The 15,329-nt window shown below is 39.2% G+C and overlaps 1 protein-coding gene across 5 annotated transcripts in view; it reads left to right on the top strand.

The window, feature by feature from the left end:
* Positions 1–12,479, top strand: part of ZFR (zinc finger RNA binding protein) — a 79,136-nt gene extending 66,657 nt beyond the window's left edge. For all 5 annotated transcript variants that reach the window (XM_060191205.1, XM_060191207.1, XM_060191206.1 and 2 more), the window contains 3 exons: positions 7,776–7,887; positions 8,272–8,369; positions 10,872–12,479. In XM_060191205.1, coding sequence (XP_060047188.1) covers positions 7,776–7,887; positions 8,272–8,369; positions 10,872–11,051 — 390 coding nt within the window. In that variant the 3' untranslated portion in view covers positions 11,052–12,479. The remainder of the gene's footprint in view (positions 1–7,775; positions 7,888–8,271; positions 8,370–10,871) is intronic.
* Positions 12,480–15,329: the final 2,850 nt, after the last annotated feature.

Below are 15,329 nucleotides of genomic sequence, written 5' to 3'. Positions count from 1 at the left end.
CTGGTTGAGTACTCATATTAACATCCCCACCTTTAGGGAGGAAGCTTCATAATTGGTGAACAATGCTGCAGATGTTCCTCTGTCTCTCTCCCTCTCTATTCTCTTTGTCTTCATGCAAAATAAGTATGTTTTTTAAATAGATGTATTAAAAAAACTAAGATCCTTCAAGAAACTAGTGCAGTGAAGGAAGCTAGACAAAGTCATGACCTTGTTTGATTGCACTTGTGTGAACTATCTTGAATAGACATATTTGTAGAGACAAAATACAGGTTAGTGTTTGCCCAGAGGCTTGCAGGAAGGAGCTTGGGGGGGGAACTGCTCATACATGAAAAGTTTTACTTTGGAGTGATGGAAATGTACTGGACACTATTTTAAGACTTTTTACATACATTACCCAGTTTTAATCATCACAGAAATAGGCATGAGTAACACCCCCATTTTTTATAACTACTGTTATGCAAGAATTATGGAGGTGATGGATGTATTATGCCTTGTTTTTCCTTGCTAAAGAGTGAGAATTGGGGGCCAGGCGGTGGCTCACTGGGTTAAGCACACATAGTACGAAGTGCAAGGATCCTGGTTCGAGCTCCCATCTCCTCACCTGCAGGATGGCCATTTCATAAGCAGTGAAGCATGTCTGCAGGTGTCAACATTTTTAGGGGGTTGGGCAGTGGCACACCTAGTTGAGCACACATGTTGCTATGTGCAAGGACCTGGGTTCAAACCCACAATCCCCACCTGTAGGGCAGGGCAGAAGAAGCTTCAGGAGCAGTGAAGTTGTGAAGATTTGCAAGGGTCTTTCTCCCTCTCTCTCACCCTTCCCTCTCAGTTTCTCTCTGTCTCTCTCAAATAAAAATTAAAAGGGGAGTGGTCCGGGAGGTGGTGCAGTGGATAAAGCATTCTGAAGCATGAGGTCCAGAGTTCAACACCCAGCAGCACCTGTATCAGAGTGATATCTGGTTCTTTCCTTCTCTCTCTCTCTCTTTTTCTTCTTTTTCTTCTTCTTCATGAATAAATAAAATCTTTAAAAAAAAAAAAACGGAACAAAGGAGGTGGGGAATGGCTACCAAGACCAGTGAATTCATAGTGCTGGCACCAACCCCCAGCAATAACCATAGTGACAATAATAATATTTTTAAAGGAGAGCTATTCTCCAGTTTGCTAAACACCTTACTATATGCTACAAACTGCAGCAAAACAATGAATTCAACATATAAGATCCTGCCCTCATTGAGTTGAGAGAGACAAGTAATGTAATTTCAGATTTTTATGAAGTGCTAGGAAGAAAACAAATAGAAATGTATGTACAGTGAGGGAGTAAATAGCATAATGTTTATTCAAAGAGGCTCTTCATGTCTGAGGCTCAAAGTCCCAGCTTCAAGTCCCACACCACCATAAACCAGAGCTGAGTAGTGCTCTGGTAAAGAAAGGAGGGAGGGAGCATAGAAGAGAATGCTAAGGGACTTAATTAGCATTTTGTGAAGAGGATGCTTGGGCTAGAAATTAAAGAACATGCACATCAAAAGTGAAATTTCTGCTCCTTCTCCAACTTACGTGAAAATTCCATTTTATGGCATCGGTCCCTGAATAGTCCAAAAGTGGTTTTTGTTTTTGTTTTTGTTTTTTGCCTCCAGGGTTATTGCTGGGGCTCAGTGCCTGCACCATGAATTCACTGCTCCTGGAGGCCACTTTTATTTTCCCCCCTTTTGTTGCCCTTGTTGTTGTAGCCTTGTTGTGGTTATTATTGTTGATGTCGTTCGTTGTTGGATAGGACAGAGAAATGGAGAGAAGGGGAGAGAAAGATAGACACCTCAGGCCTGCTTCACCACCTGTGAAGTGACTCCCATGCAGGTGGGGAGCTGGGGGCTCTAACCGGGATCCTTACAAGGTCCTTGTGCTTTGCACCACGTGCGCTTAACCCGCTGCGCTACCACCCAACCCCCAAGAGTGAATATTTGTAGTTTATACTTTGTTAGTAGTTGCAGTAAGAATCCCATGTCTGTTACATTTAGAACCAGTAATGTATTTTGATTTGGGTTTTTTTTTTTTTTTTAATTGTTGTTTGGTTGAGTTGCTTTGGTTGTATCTTTTTTATTTTTTCTAATTATCATAGACAGAGAAATTGAGAAGAGGGGAGGAGAGATAGAGAGGGAGAAAAACAGAGAGACCTGCAGCCCTGCTTTACCACTTGAGAGACTTTCCCCTGGGGAAAACCAGGGGCTTGAACCTGGGTACTTGGCTCACTGTAATGTGTGTGCTCAACCAGGTGTGCCACTACCTGGCCCCTGGTTGTGTTTGTCTTAATTGTTTATTTATGAGAGACAGAGAGCCAGATCATCACTGTAGCACATAAGATGCCAGGACTGGAACTCTGAACCTCATGCTTGAAAGTTCAGTGATTTATCCACTGTTCTACCTCCTGGACCTCAAGTTTTTTATGATGAGTAAATGAACATCAATACAGAGAACTAGCATTCTCCTAACTTACAAGACAATTATCAAATTATACTTGAACTGCATCTGCTCATTCACTAAATCTAAAAAATAATAGCTGAGCACTTAGTAAAAACTATAGTTAAGTGCATAAATATCCCTGAATCATCAAATGCTGTGAGTAAGCTTGTTTTCGGGGAAACTTTACACTTTTTTTTTCCTGTTTGTTGCCAACTTTATACTTAAGTATGAAACTGGAAGTTATGTATAAATATAATACAAAATACACACTACAAATGAACTTGTGAATATAAGTCTGTGATGCATGTAAGAGTATTGACCTTTATGAGATGGAATATACACATAGCTTTTGCATAATGGTGGTTATAAAACCTTAATGATGTAATCTAATCATCTGTCTGTAAAATGGGGGTGTTAGTCATATCCACCTATTGTGTGTGAGTCACAATGATGAAGATAGTTGCTACTATAACTGTATTATTTCTAATGTTAGATTATTTCTTGTCATTGCAGATTCTTTTGTCCTGTGGTCAATCATAGTAGCTCTATTGTAAACCTTTAGTACTGACATAACTGGGTTTGTTAAGATACACTTTTAAGCTTATCAGTTGTCTGCCTGTGTTACCAGTCTTAGGACCCCCCCCCCATCTTAGAGCTAGAAACTAATATTTACCAAAGTTAACTATCTGTCTAGATCACAGTAGTGTATTTATTGAAATAGTTTAAGGGGAGTCAGGCGGTAGTGCAGCAGGTTAAGCGCATATGGTGCAAAGCTCAATGACCAGCGTAAGGATCCCGGTTCAAGCCCCCAGCTCCCCACCTTCAGGGGAGTTGCTTCACAAGCAGTGAAACAGGTCTGCAGGTGTCTTTACCCCTCTCTGTCTTCCCCTCCTCTCTCCATTTCTCTCTGTCCTAACAAAGACGACATCAATAACAACAATAATAACTACTACAACAATAAAAAAGCAAGGGCAACAAAAGGGAAAATAAATAAATAGATAAGAAATGATTTAAGGGGGAAAGAGGTGAATCAGACATCTTAGATTCAAATCCCAGTCTTTTCACCTTTCTGGATGCTTGATCTTAGACAAACCCCTCCACCCACCCCCTTCTTCTTTACTCTTTTTATTTACGAAGAGGGTGGAAGGAGTGCTGGTGGTAGCCAGAGCATAATAATTCTAACACATGCAATGCCTGGGATTGAATTCAGGACCTCACACTTGAAAGTCCAATGCTTTGTCCACTGTACTACTACCTGGGCCTCAGACAAACCATTTGAAAACAAATATTACAGCCATAGACTTTAAATAATTTAACATAGAGAATTTTTATTTTTACATAACTTTAACAACTAAGATACTTTATATACTAGCCCATGTGTGCTCTCCTAATTTGATTCTGCTATTCAGATATTGAAGGTGTCATGCTTTTACTTATGAATGCATGCATTTCTGTTTATAAGTCCTATCTAGTATATTTTTATTATTTTCCTTGACTGTTGACATCTTCTTGGAGAAGAGTCATATTCTCTGGAAAATTGTTATTTTTCACTCACTTGGCTTTCACAGCAGATGATCTCAGAATGCAGATAGTAGCTGGTGTAAGACTATATTCCATAAATCTGTGCACTTCAGTTACTACCATTTTAATGCAAATAAATGTCAGAGTTCCCAATTTGTAAGGTCACTTAGTAAAAAGACTACTAGTAATTTCCTAATTATTTTTCTGGGTTTTGTTTTTTGTTAACTTGTTTTGTTGTGTTTTTTCTTTCTCCTTTTTTTTTTTTTTTTTTTACCAGAGCATTGCTAATCTCTGGTTTATGGTAATGTGGGGGATTCTTCTAGCATTTGCCCTTCTTCCGTAGCCAGTCAACAGCGTCAGGTTGAGCCTGATGTAAAGTTTCGAGACCTCAAAGCCTCTGGCATTACAGTCTACTTGCTATCTCGGTTTTATGCATTGTTTTACTTTCTTTGAAAGCACTCCACTCCAGGGCCAGGAGATAGCATATTGGTTCTGCATTAAAACTTTCATTTCTGAGGTTCCCAGATTCAATCCCCAAAACCATCATAATCCAGAACTGGACAGTGCTGTGGCTATACATACACTCATAGTTTTTAAATGAGGGCCTCTTTTTTATCTACTTTGTTGAGGTCACTTTTCCATTCATATAGTCAGGGAGAGACACCTTAACACTGCAGCTTCCACTGGCTCAGCACCTCCCATATGGTGTTGGGCCTCAACCTTGACCTGTTTGCATACTAATGAAGGCACCCTACCTAGCGAGAGATCCTTTTAGAAGGATTAAATATCTTCCTGAAGTCTTTACTTAAATAAACTGAGATGTCTGTGTGTGTGAAAGAGAGTCTTATCTCTTATAATTTACTCCTTACTTGTCTGAGACTATAATCTCCCTCTGTCCAGACTTTTTATTATATATGTTTTTTTCCAAGCCATTTTTTTGTAATAAATAGTGATTTACAAGATACGGTCCCACACCACACCCACCACCAAAGTTCTGTGTCCCCACCTTCCCAGTGATAGCCATCTTAGCTATCATAAATTCTTGAGACACTTGATTTGCTTCTAGGGTATTTGCTTGTTTTGGAAGTTCTTATTTACTAGTTCTTTAGATTCCACATAGTGAAATCATCCGGGAGTTGTCTTTCATCTCTTTGCTTATTTTGCTAAGCATAATCACTTCCAGTTCCCATTTTGCCCCAAAGGATACAGTATCATTTTTATTGCAGAATAATATTCTATAGAGTATGTATCCCATAACTTTTTTAGCCAGTCATGTGTCGATGTTCATTTAGGCTGCTTTAACTCTTTGGCAATTGTGAATAATGTAGCTATGAACATAGGGGTGCTTATGTCCATTTGAATTCATGTTTACCCTTTGAATAAAGGTCTAAGAGTGGTATTGCTGGATCATAATTCCATTTTTATTTGGTTTTTCTTTTTATTGGGGGGATTAATGATTTAAAGTCGTTTTTATTTGTTTAAAGAGCCTCCATACGGTCTTCCAAAGGAGCTGCATGAGTGTGCATTCCCAGCAGCAGTGTAGCAGAGTCCCTTTTTTCTCTACAGCCTCTCTAGCACCCATCCTTTTTGTTGATGTAGCCGTTCTCTCGGGTGTGAGGGTGGGATCTCAGTGTAGTTTTAATTTGCAGTTCTCTAATGGTAAGTGGAGGTTTATTATACACAATACATGGATGGACGGACGGACGGACTGACTGACTGACTGACTGACTGACGGAGGGCAGATAAATTTCGCAGGCAACTGTTGGCCATAGAGGTGGCAACATTCTGCATTATGTTTTTCCCATTGTCCCTACTAGCTCCTGACCCTGCAGTTCAGCCCTCAGTCAGGACTGCTAAAGAGGATCTGATCACCATTCCTACCTATGGAATAGCCCATCACAAAGCCTAACTTCATGAGGGAGTAGATAGTGGTTATGCAAACAGGCTCTCATGCCTAAGACTCCTAAGTCTCAGGTTGAATTACTCGCACCACTATAAACCAGAACTGATCAGTGCCCTGGTAAAAAAAAAAAAAGAAAAAAGAAATTTAAAAATCTGGCAATATGTATAATAATGTGATTTACTTCATTAAAAAAAGAGAGAAACTACAAACAGTAGAAGCAACTTGACTGCAACTGCCAATAGGGCCTACCACCTCTATCTAGTATCTCTCTAGCAGTCTCAATGGTATAGCACTATGTTACATACCTAGAACTTTTTAAGATCATTCTTAGCTAAAAGATCTGAGTAGGGGCCCAGATGGTAGCACACCTGGTTGAGTGCACAGGTTATAATGGACAAGGACCCAGGTTCAAGTCCCCAGTCTCTGCCTACAGGGGGAAAGCTTCACAAGTGGTGAAGCAGTGCTACAGGTGTTTCTGCCTCTCTTCATTTCTATCTCCCCCTTCCTCTCAATTTCTGGCTGTCTTTATCAAATAAATAAAAAATAAAAGATCTGAGTAAACATTAGATCTATCCTCTTTTTAAGTACTTCATGAAAAATGGGTTCTCAGTGTCATTTAAATGTCCATTCTATTTAGTTCCTTTGAATATTGGTAGGACAGAAAAATTGAGAAGGGAGGGGGACATAGATACCTGCAGCACTAGTTGACCGCTCATGAAACTTTCCCCCTGCTGATGGACTAGGGGTTTGAACCTGTTTCATATAATGTGGGCAAGTAATGTGTGTGCTCAACTGGCACCACTCTGGTTTATAGTGTTGTCACATATTGAACCTGCAACCTCAGAGCCTCAGGAGTGAAAGTATTTTGCATAACTGCTGTGATACTATATCTTTGTTTTCTTAATCTAAATGAAAGCAAAGTTTTCTAATAAGAGACCCTTAAAACCTTCCTGTATTGGCTGCTTTGTCTGTTCTTTTTCTTTTGTCTTTAACTCATTGATGTAAATATTGTTATTGAGGGAAGCAGAGACAGAGAGACACTGGAACACCGCTCTACCATTCCATGTAATCAAGAGAGATCCAGTTAAGAGCCTCATGCATGTAAGGCATGAGCTTCACTACTGAATCACCCTGCATCCTCCCAATTCATTTAGTTTTAGGTTTTATATCTGTCATACATTTTACAGTGAAAGCATGATTTTGATTTCCCTTAGGGATGATAGTTCACTTGCATATTAACTAAATATTTAAATACTATTCATTGTTTGTAAAGAAAAAAATCAGTGTTTAAGCCCTATATATCTGATGCATTTTTCAGTGCCAAACAGGAAAGAACAGTAAAGCAAAAAACAAAAAGCCTTTTTTTTAAATATTTATTCCCTTTTGTTGCCCTTGTTGTTTATCGTTGTTGTTATTATTAATGTCATTGTTGTTAGATAGGACAGAGAGAAATGGAGAGAGGAGGGAAAAACAGAGAGAGGGAAAGAAAGATAGACACCTGCAGACCTGCTTCACCGCCTATGAAGCGACTCCCCTGAAGGTGGAGTAGCCAGGGGCTCGAACCGGAATCCTTATGCCAGTCCTTGCACTTTGCGCCACCTGCGCTTAACCTGCTGAGCTACCACCCAACTCCCAAAAAGCCTATCTTATTTTACATTTTTACTGAGCATCAATTGCTACATGTGAATTTGTGTTGCTTTACTGAGGTTTGTTTTTTGCTTTGTTATTTATTTTTGGATGGTTTTAGGAACAGTAATTTTATTTTCTGTTGTGATATAAAATCTTTTACATCTTCAAAAAATGTAATGATGACTTCATATCTTCATTCTGCTGTTTGAAGTAAGTAATTCCTTTGGTCTACAAACTATTAAGTTTATTTTTTATGTTTTAATTTTAGGCTATGGAGTTACTAGTAGAGAAAGCAATCAGTAGTGCTACTAGTCCTCAGAGTCCTGGAGATGCACTGAGAAGAGTTTTTGAGTGCATTTCTTCAGGGATAATTCTTAAAGGTCAGTGTTGCTTCCTTCCTTCTAATGTTTGTATATTTGATAATTCAATAAGAATTCTTTTTTTGGGAGTCGGGTGGTAGCGCAGCAGCTTAAGCGCACATGGCGCAAAGCTCAGGGACCGGCTTATGGATCCCCAGTTCAAGCCCCCAGCTCCCCACCTGCAGGGGAGTCACTTCAGAGGCAGTGAAGCAGGTCTTCAGGTATCTATCTTTCCCCCCTCTGTCTTCCCCTCCTCTCTCCATTTCTCTCTGTCATATCCAACAACAATAGCAATGACTATAACAACAATAAAAAACAAGGGCAATAAAAGGGAAAATAAATAAAAGAATTCTTCTTTTATACATGGATAGTGCTAATGCCTTTTTCCCCTATGATCATCTGCAGGTAGTCCTGGACTTCTAGATCCTTGTGAAAAGGATCCCTTTGATACCTTAGCAACAATGACTGACCAGCAGCGTGAAGACATCACATCCAGTGCACAGGTACTATAGTGTCCCTAATCACAAAACTTTGCTTGGTCACTGCCCTTAAATTTTAAGGTATTTTTAGGTTTATTATTCTTAAGCCAGAGCTGATAAGTGCTGGCTTGGGGGGGGATGGGGTGGAGAATATATAGGGTAAATATGCAACAGTATTTTTAGTGTCTCACTAACTCTGGATACTTAGACATCAAGATCAATAGAAAAGCTATTTGTGTTTTTTGGTTGTATAATCATAATGTGCTATTTTTGGCACTTGCTTATTGCAATTTACTCTGTCACTGAAAAGGTTGTCAGGTAATTAATTAAAAGTTGAAACTTTAGTATCCTAGGAGGTTGCACTAGATTTGCAAGCGTGGCCAGAGTTCTATCTCTAAAACCAAGTGTGCCAGTGTGATGCTCTTGTTCTCACTGGTTCTCACTTACCTTGCATAAATAAATCTCTTTTTAAAAAAGCTGAAACTCTGGACTCATAATTCCCTGAGTTTGAATACCAGCTCTGCTTACTCGTGTATAAAATGAGGATGAAAGCAGTATCTGGGCCAGTAAAATAACCTGTGTGGATAGTGGCTGCTTTGTCGTGTATCTGAGCCCCGTACAGTGAAGGGAATTTTGGTGCTGTGGTGTCTCTCCCACCCCCACCCCCATCTCATTACCGAATCTTAGGGAGAAGTCATTTCTGTTTTGAAAGTTATCTTCTCACTTAAGAAAGTAGCAGTCTTAGAACTTAAATGAGATATAGATGTGCCCAGAAAGAACAAATATCTAGACTCAGTAGTATAGTATATTTAGTCTAGAATGCACAAATATTTAGGGGGTGAAGGGAGCGTCATGATTTGAAAAGCCCATGTTTTGATGCAAATGTATTCCCTGTGTATATGTAGCCTTAAAGTGAGAGTTGAATTTTAGTTCATAAGTAGTACCTTCAAATGCTGCCCTTTTTATAAACCTGGTGTGTGCATGTGTGTGTACATAACATATTTACATGCACAGCCCACACCTGTACCTATGCTTGTGGGTTGCCATAGAAAAAGAGAATTGGGGAGTCGGGCGGTAACGCAGTGGGGTAAGGGCACGTGGCACAAAGCGCAAGGACCAGGGTAAGGATCCCAGTTCAAGCCCCCAGCTTCCCATTTGCTGGGGAGTCACTTCACAGGTGAAGCAGGTCTACAGGTGTCTTTCTCTTTCCCCTCTGTCTTCTCCTCCTCTCTCCATTTCTCTCTGTCATATCCAACAATGACATCATCAACAACAATAATAACTACAACAATAAAAACAGGAAGAGCAACAAAAAGAAAATAAATAAATATTAAAAAAAAAAAAAAAGAAAAGAAAAAGAGAATTGGGGCCAGCTGGTGGTGCACCGGTTTAAGCACACATAGTACAAAGCACAAGGACCCGAGCAAGGATCCCAGTTTGAGCTCCTGGTTCTCCAATTGCAAGAGGGTCACTTCACAAAAGTTGAAGCAAGTCTGCAAGTGTTTTTCAAGAAGAAAAGGGAGAAATATAAGTGGTACTGAATCAAAAATGGATACACTCATTTAAGTGGCTTTTACTATATAGTTTTTCCTTTCTTCTTTTTTTTTTCTTTTTCTTTATAAACATAGTACTGAAGGAGTTTTGTTTTGTTATGACGGTATCACCACTACGGGCTGACTTTTTAAATAAATGTATAATTGAGCATTTATTTTTTAAAATTAATCTTTATTTATTATAGAATAAAGACAGCCAGAAATCAAGGGGGAAGGTGGTGAGAGAGGGAGAGAGACAGAGAGACACCTGCAGCACTGTTTCACCACTTGTAAAGTTTTCCCCCTGCAGGTGGGGACTGGGGATTTGAACCTGGGTCCTTGTGCACTGTAATGTGCACTCAACCAGGTGAGCCATCACCTGGCCCCCGGGCTGACTTTTTCAAATAGTAAAAGAGGGAGAAAACAGCACAGTTTCCTTCAATGAAGTGAGGGCCAATCTTAAATGTGGGTTACATACATGGAAAATATTTTTTTAGTACTTATTTTTTATTAGATAAAGTCAGGGAGAAATTAAGAGGAGAGGGGAGATAAAGAGAAGAGAGACAGAGAGCATCTGTAGCACTGCACATCTACTCGTGAAGCTTTCCCCCTACAGGTGGGGACCAGGAGCTTGAACCCAGGTTCTTGCACGTTGCGGTATGCTTAACTAGATGCATCACCACCTGTCCCCCGCAAATAAGGTTTTTATAGGTGTGTTTATTTATGAGAGAAACAGAATAGTGTCAAGGGACTGGGAGGTAGATTACCCTCTAGACTTTGCACCTTACCTAATATATGAAGCATCAGGTTCAAGCCCTATGGAAAAATCTGAAAATAGAAGTCCCAGAAGGTATGAAGAATTTCAGTTATGAAGCCAATATTGTATGAGGTTTCTTTTGTTGCATGTTTTTTAATAATGTGTAAGAATGTAAACCTAATAAAAATTAATATTGTTTCAACTCTAATTCTGACTTTTTTTTTTTTTTTTTTGCAGTTTGCATTGAGACTCCTTGCATTCCGCCAGATACACAAAGTTCTGGGCATGGATCCATTACCCCAAATGAGCCAGCGTTTTAACATCCACAACAACAGGAAACGAAGAAGGGATAGTGATGGAGTTGATGGATTTGAAGCTGAGGGGAAGAAAGACAAAAAAGATTATGATAACTTTTAAAAAGATTCTGTAAATCTGCAGTGTTAAAACAACAGGTGCCCATTTGTTGGCTGTGTTTCATTCATAATAATGTCTATTTTGAAAAATTTATCAAGACTTTAAAGAATTTCATGGAAGAACCAAGTTTTTCTATGATATTAAAATCTTAAATGTACAGTGTTAGATATTATATGAATGCAAAGGCACCCAGAACAGAATGTGTGCACCAGCTAGGGGAAAACTGTGGTTCAGATATTTCCCTCTTTTTTTTTTTTTTTGGTTTTATTTACTGGTTACTCTAGGTCCCCTTGTTTTGTGTCTTATTAACTAGACATATTAAATCTTTACTGTATTTAATGCAGTATTTGTGCTTCAGTTGCTACGTGTATTTTGACATTTTTAGATATTTTGTTTGCTCTTTGACACTAGTTATTTTGTGTTATATATGCTATCTCTTACCCTTCTTTCTACTTACAGCAGTATGTTTTTTTGTAACGTGAGACTGCAGAATTTTATCCTTTCGTTTTGTTACTGTGTGTAATGGATTATAACACAAAAAGTTACCCTGCCATTTAAGTGCTCAGAGCTGAATGTTTCTGCAGATCTTGTGGCATTTGTCTCTCTAGTGTGATATATAAAGGTGTAATTAAGACAGATTTCTGTTAATCTAATCAAGTTTGCTGTTAGTTGTGCATTAGCAGTATAAAAGCTAATATATATTATATGGTCTTGCAACAGTTTTAAAGCCTCTGCATAATTGATAAACATGCATGACATTTTTTGTTTTTAATAGACTTTTAAAATTATAATTTTAGGTTTGACACGTAGATCTTTGTACAGCTGACTTTTTGACATAGCAAGGCCAAAAAATAACTTTCTGAATATTTTTTCTTCTGCATAAGTGGAAAGGGCATTTTTCATATATTAGTGGGCTAACCATAATATTCAAAAGAACTTTACCATTGTACAACTAACAACAGTAACTAGCCCTTAATTATGATGACAGTTCCTTATCGGTGTGTGAGACTACTCTAGAGAACATTACAGTATAACACAGTTGAATGAGTCCATGCCCCCTGCACCCCATTTCCCAGAAAATTTACAATTCTATTAACAGTGAGGTTGAAAAGTATTACTGTTAAGAAAAATTAAGATTATCTAAAGGAAAAAAAACAGAAATTTATTTGGTGTGGCCATCTTATATGCTTATGTGTTCTACAAAAAGCTAAATATTCTAGCAGTGGTGTAATGAAAAGTTACATCTTACTGATGATGTATGTATGCTCTGGTACACAGATGTCATTTTGTTGTCACAGCACTACAGTGGAATACACAAATAAAAATTTAAATTCATATAATGACTTAAGTGTTGTATATGTTAGAATTGATATCATAAACTACTTCTGTTTTGATATAAATTGTGCTACAGTAAAACCACTTTCAAGTGTATTTGGTGATTTTTTTTTTTTTAATGGTCTGAAGTGATAATTTCCAAGAATTTTTATAATTCAATGTCATATTGGTTCAGTCTGTTTTAGGTTGCAGCAGAATCCTCACCTGAATTCTCAGAGGAACAGGAGATTTGGGCATTTTATCTCCCAGGTTTTTCATGTGCTATCTTTGCAACTTTGTCAGATTTCTTTTTTTTTTTTTTCCCACACCAAGGCAAGAAAAAAACTCAGCTAATAAAACTTTGAAAGTTTGTTTCTATTTAGAACTCACATCACACACTGACAGACATCATGTTAGAACTTTTCATGTATTTTCCTATTCAACACTAGCATATAGATTGAAAGCACAGTATTACTTGTTTTCAAATGAGGAAATTGAAGCTTAGAGTAGCTAACCAAAGATCACACATTAAATGAAATTGAGAGCTAAGACAGGGAGATGGCATAATTGCTATGCAAGAGGACTCACATGTTAGGCTCCCAGGTTCAGTCACACTGCCATAGATAAGAAGCTGAGCAGTCTCTGGTTTTAAAAAAGATAGATAGATAGATAGATAGATAGATAGATAGATAGATAGATAGATTGGGTCAGTCCAGGGAGTGATAACAGTGAATAAAATATTAGACTCAAGCATGAGGTCTGGAGTTCAATCCCTGGCAGCACATATACCAGAGTAATGTCTGGTTCTCTCTGTCTCTCTCTCATATCTCATCATAAATCTCTTTGAAAATAAAATCTGAAACAGATTTCAGTGCTCAGCACTTTGGCTTTCCTATTCATTTATGTTCTAAAACTATTTCTAGCCCATGCTTGATTTTCACATTTCTTTTGTATTTTTTCATCTGGTATGCAATTTTATGATGCTATTTTGATTTTTTTTTTCTACTAAAGTAATTATTTCAGTATTTTTGCATGGATTTTTTTTTCAGTATATTTTGTATGTGAAAGGTTCATGTGAGAGAAATACCACTCTGGCACATGGGGCACTGGGCTTGAACCAGGAACTTCAGGAGATGTGCAAATCTTTTACCAAGTGAGCTATTTGGAACCATACTAACCATCTTGTGTGACGTAACATTCATTAGAATCTTTCACTTTGACAATGTGTTTTACTTCGGGTTAGCAAAGTAGCTCACTTGGAGAGTGGGGTGGGGTGTGTGTGCGTGTGTGTGTGTGTGTGTGTGTGTTTTCTCTCTTCCAGGTGTGTGTGTGAGTGTTTTCTTCCAGGTACAGGCTTGACCACACTGGAGGAAACTTTTAAGTACTGAGAGAGTGGGGTGCATGTGCGTGTGTGTGTTTTCTCTTCTTCCAGGTACAAGAGTGGGGTGCATGTGTGTGTGTGTTTTCTCCTTCTTCTTCCTCCTCCCCTTACTCTTCCCCTTCTCCTTCTTCTCCTCCTCCTTCTCCTTCTGCTTCTTCTCCTTCTCCTCCTCCTCCTTCTCCTTTCTTCTTCCTTCTTCCAGGCTTGGCCACACTGAAGGAAACTGCTAAGTACTGAGAGAAAGCCATTCTTTTTCTTACTGCATGAAGTTTCTAAGAGTGGCCAGGCAGTGGCATAACTGGTCAAGCATGCACATTACCATGTGTAAGGACCTCATGAGAGTAAAGTAGTGTTGCCAGTATTTTTCTCACTCCCAATTGCCTTGAGACTTTATAGACCATGTCCCCTCAGGCAGAGACAGAAAACTCCCCCTCCTTATTAGGTTATGCCCACAGAGGCAGGAAATGCCCTTTCGCCTGCTAAGCCTTGCCCTTTGAGGCAAGAAACATTCCCCTTGGCATCACACTGGTTATTGCTGCTCGCCTATTTTGTTTTCCATGTCTTATGCCAGTTCTTTTGAAAAACGCCTGTACGATATAGGTTTCTATTCTCCCCACAATCCTGATACTATGGCCATTAGTTAAAAAGAAAGGGGGAATTGTTGGTATACTTCTAAAAACCCCTTCTGTTTCATTAGTTTAATCCCCCCTGCTTAACACTATTCTATTTACATAACCACTTCATTCTATTTACATAACCGCTGTTAACAAGCACCACCCTCCCTCCAGGGCATTGGTGGTTCAGTGGTATAATTCTTGCCTGCTCCGCCCCCTCTCGTCACACCCTGATTTTCACCAGTCACTTTTCTCTCCACCCTCTGTATGTCACATCTTGTTTACACCCTACTTGGGAAGTATATATAAAGACAACATTGTTCGTTTTAGGTTAGTTTTAGTTTAGCTTAGCTTGGTATAGATTGTGCTGCGTCCTGCATGAATAAAGAGATACTGCGTACAACCCAGCCATGAGTCCCGGGTTGTCTGTTACCCACCCGTGAAGCCAGCCCGGCGAAAACACTATCTCCCTTTGTTCTCTATCAAAAAAAAATTGGGGGGGTCGGGCGGTGGCGCAGTGGGTTAAGCGCACGTGGTGCAAAGCGCAGGGACCGGTGTAAGGATCCCGGTTCGAGCCCCCAGCTCCCCACCTGCAGGGGAGTGAAGCAGGTCTGCAGGTGTCTATCTCTCCCCCTCTCTCTGTCTTCCCCTCCTCTCTCCATTTCTCTCTGTCCTATCCAACAACAAAGCAACGTCAACAATGGCAATAATAACCGCAACGAGGCTGCAACAACTAGGGCAACAAAAAGGGGGAAAATGGCTTCCAGGAGCGGTGGATTCATGGTGCAGGCACTGAGCCCAGCAATAACCCTGGAGGAAAAAAAAAAATTGGAGCTATGTGACCATGAGAAGAAAGGCTGTTTTTGTACACATTATAGTGCACACATGACCATGCACAAGGACCCAGCAATGAAGAAGGTCTGCAGGTCTCTTATCTCCATTTCCATTCTCAATTTCTGTCTTATCTAAAAA

Source organism: Erinaceus europaeus, chromosome 5 (genome assembly GCF_950295315.1).
Source record: "Erinaceus europaeus chromosome 5, mEriEur2.1, whole genome shotgun sequence".
In the NCBI taxonomy this organism is placed as follows: domain Eukaryota; kingdom Metazoa; phylum Chordata; class Mammalia; order Eulipotyphla; family Erinaceidae; genus Erinaceus; species Erinaceus europaeus.
The sequence above is the reverse complement of the archived record's forward strand: the minus strand, read 5'-3'. Positions and strand labels throughout refer to the sequence as shown.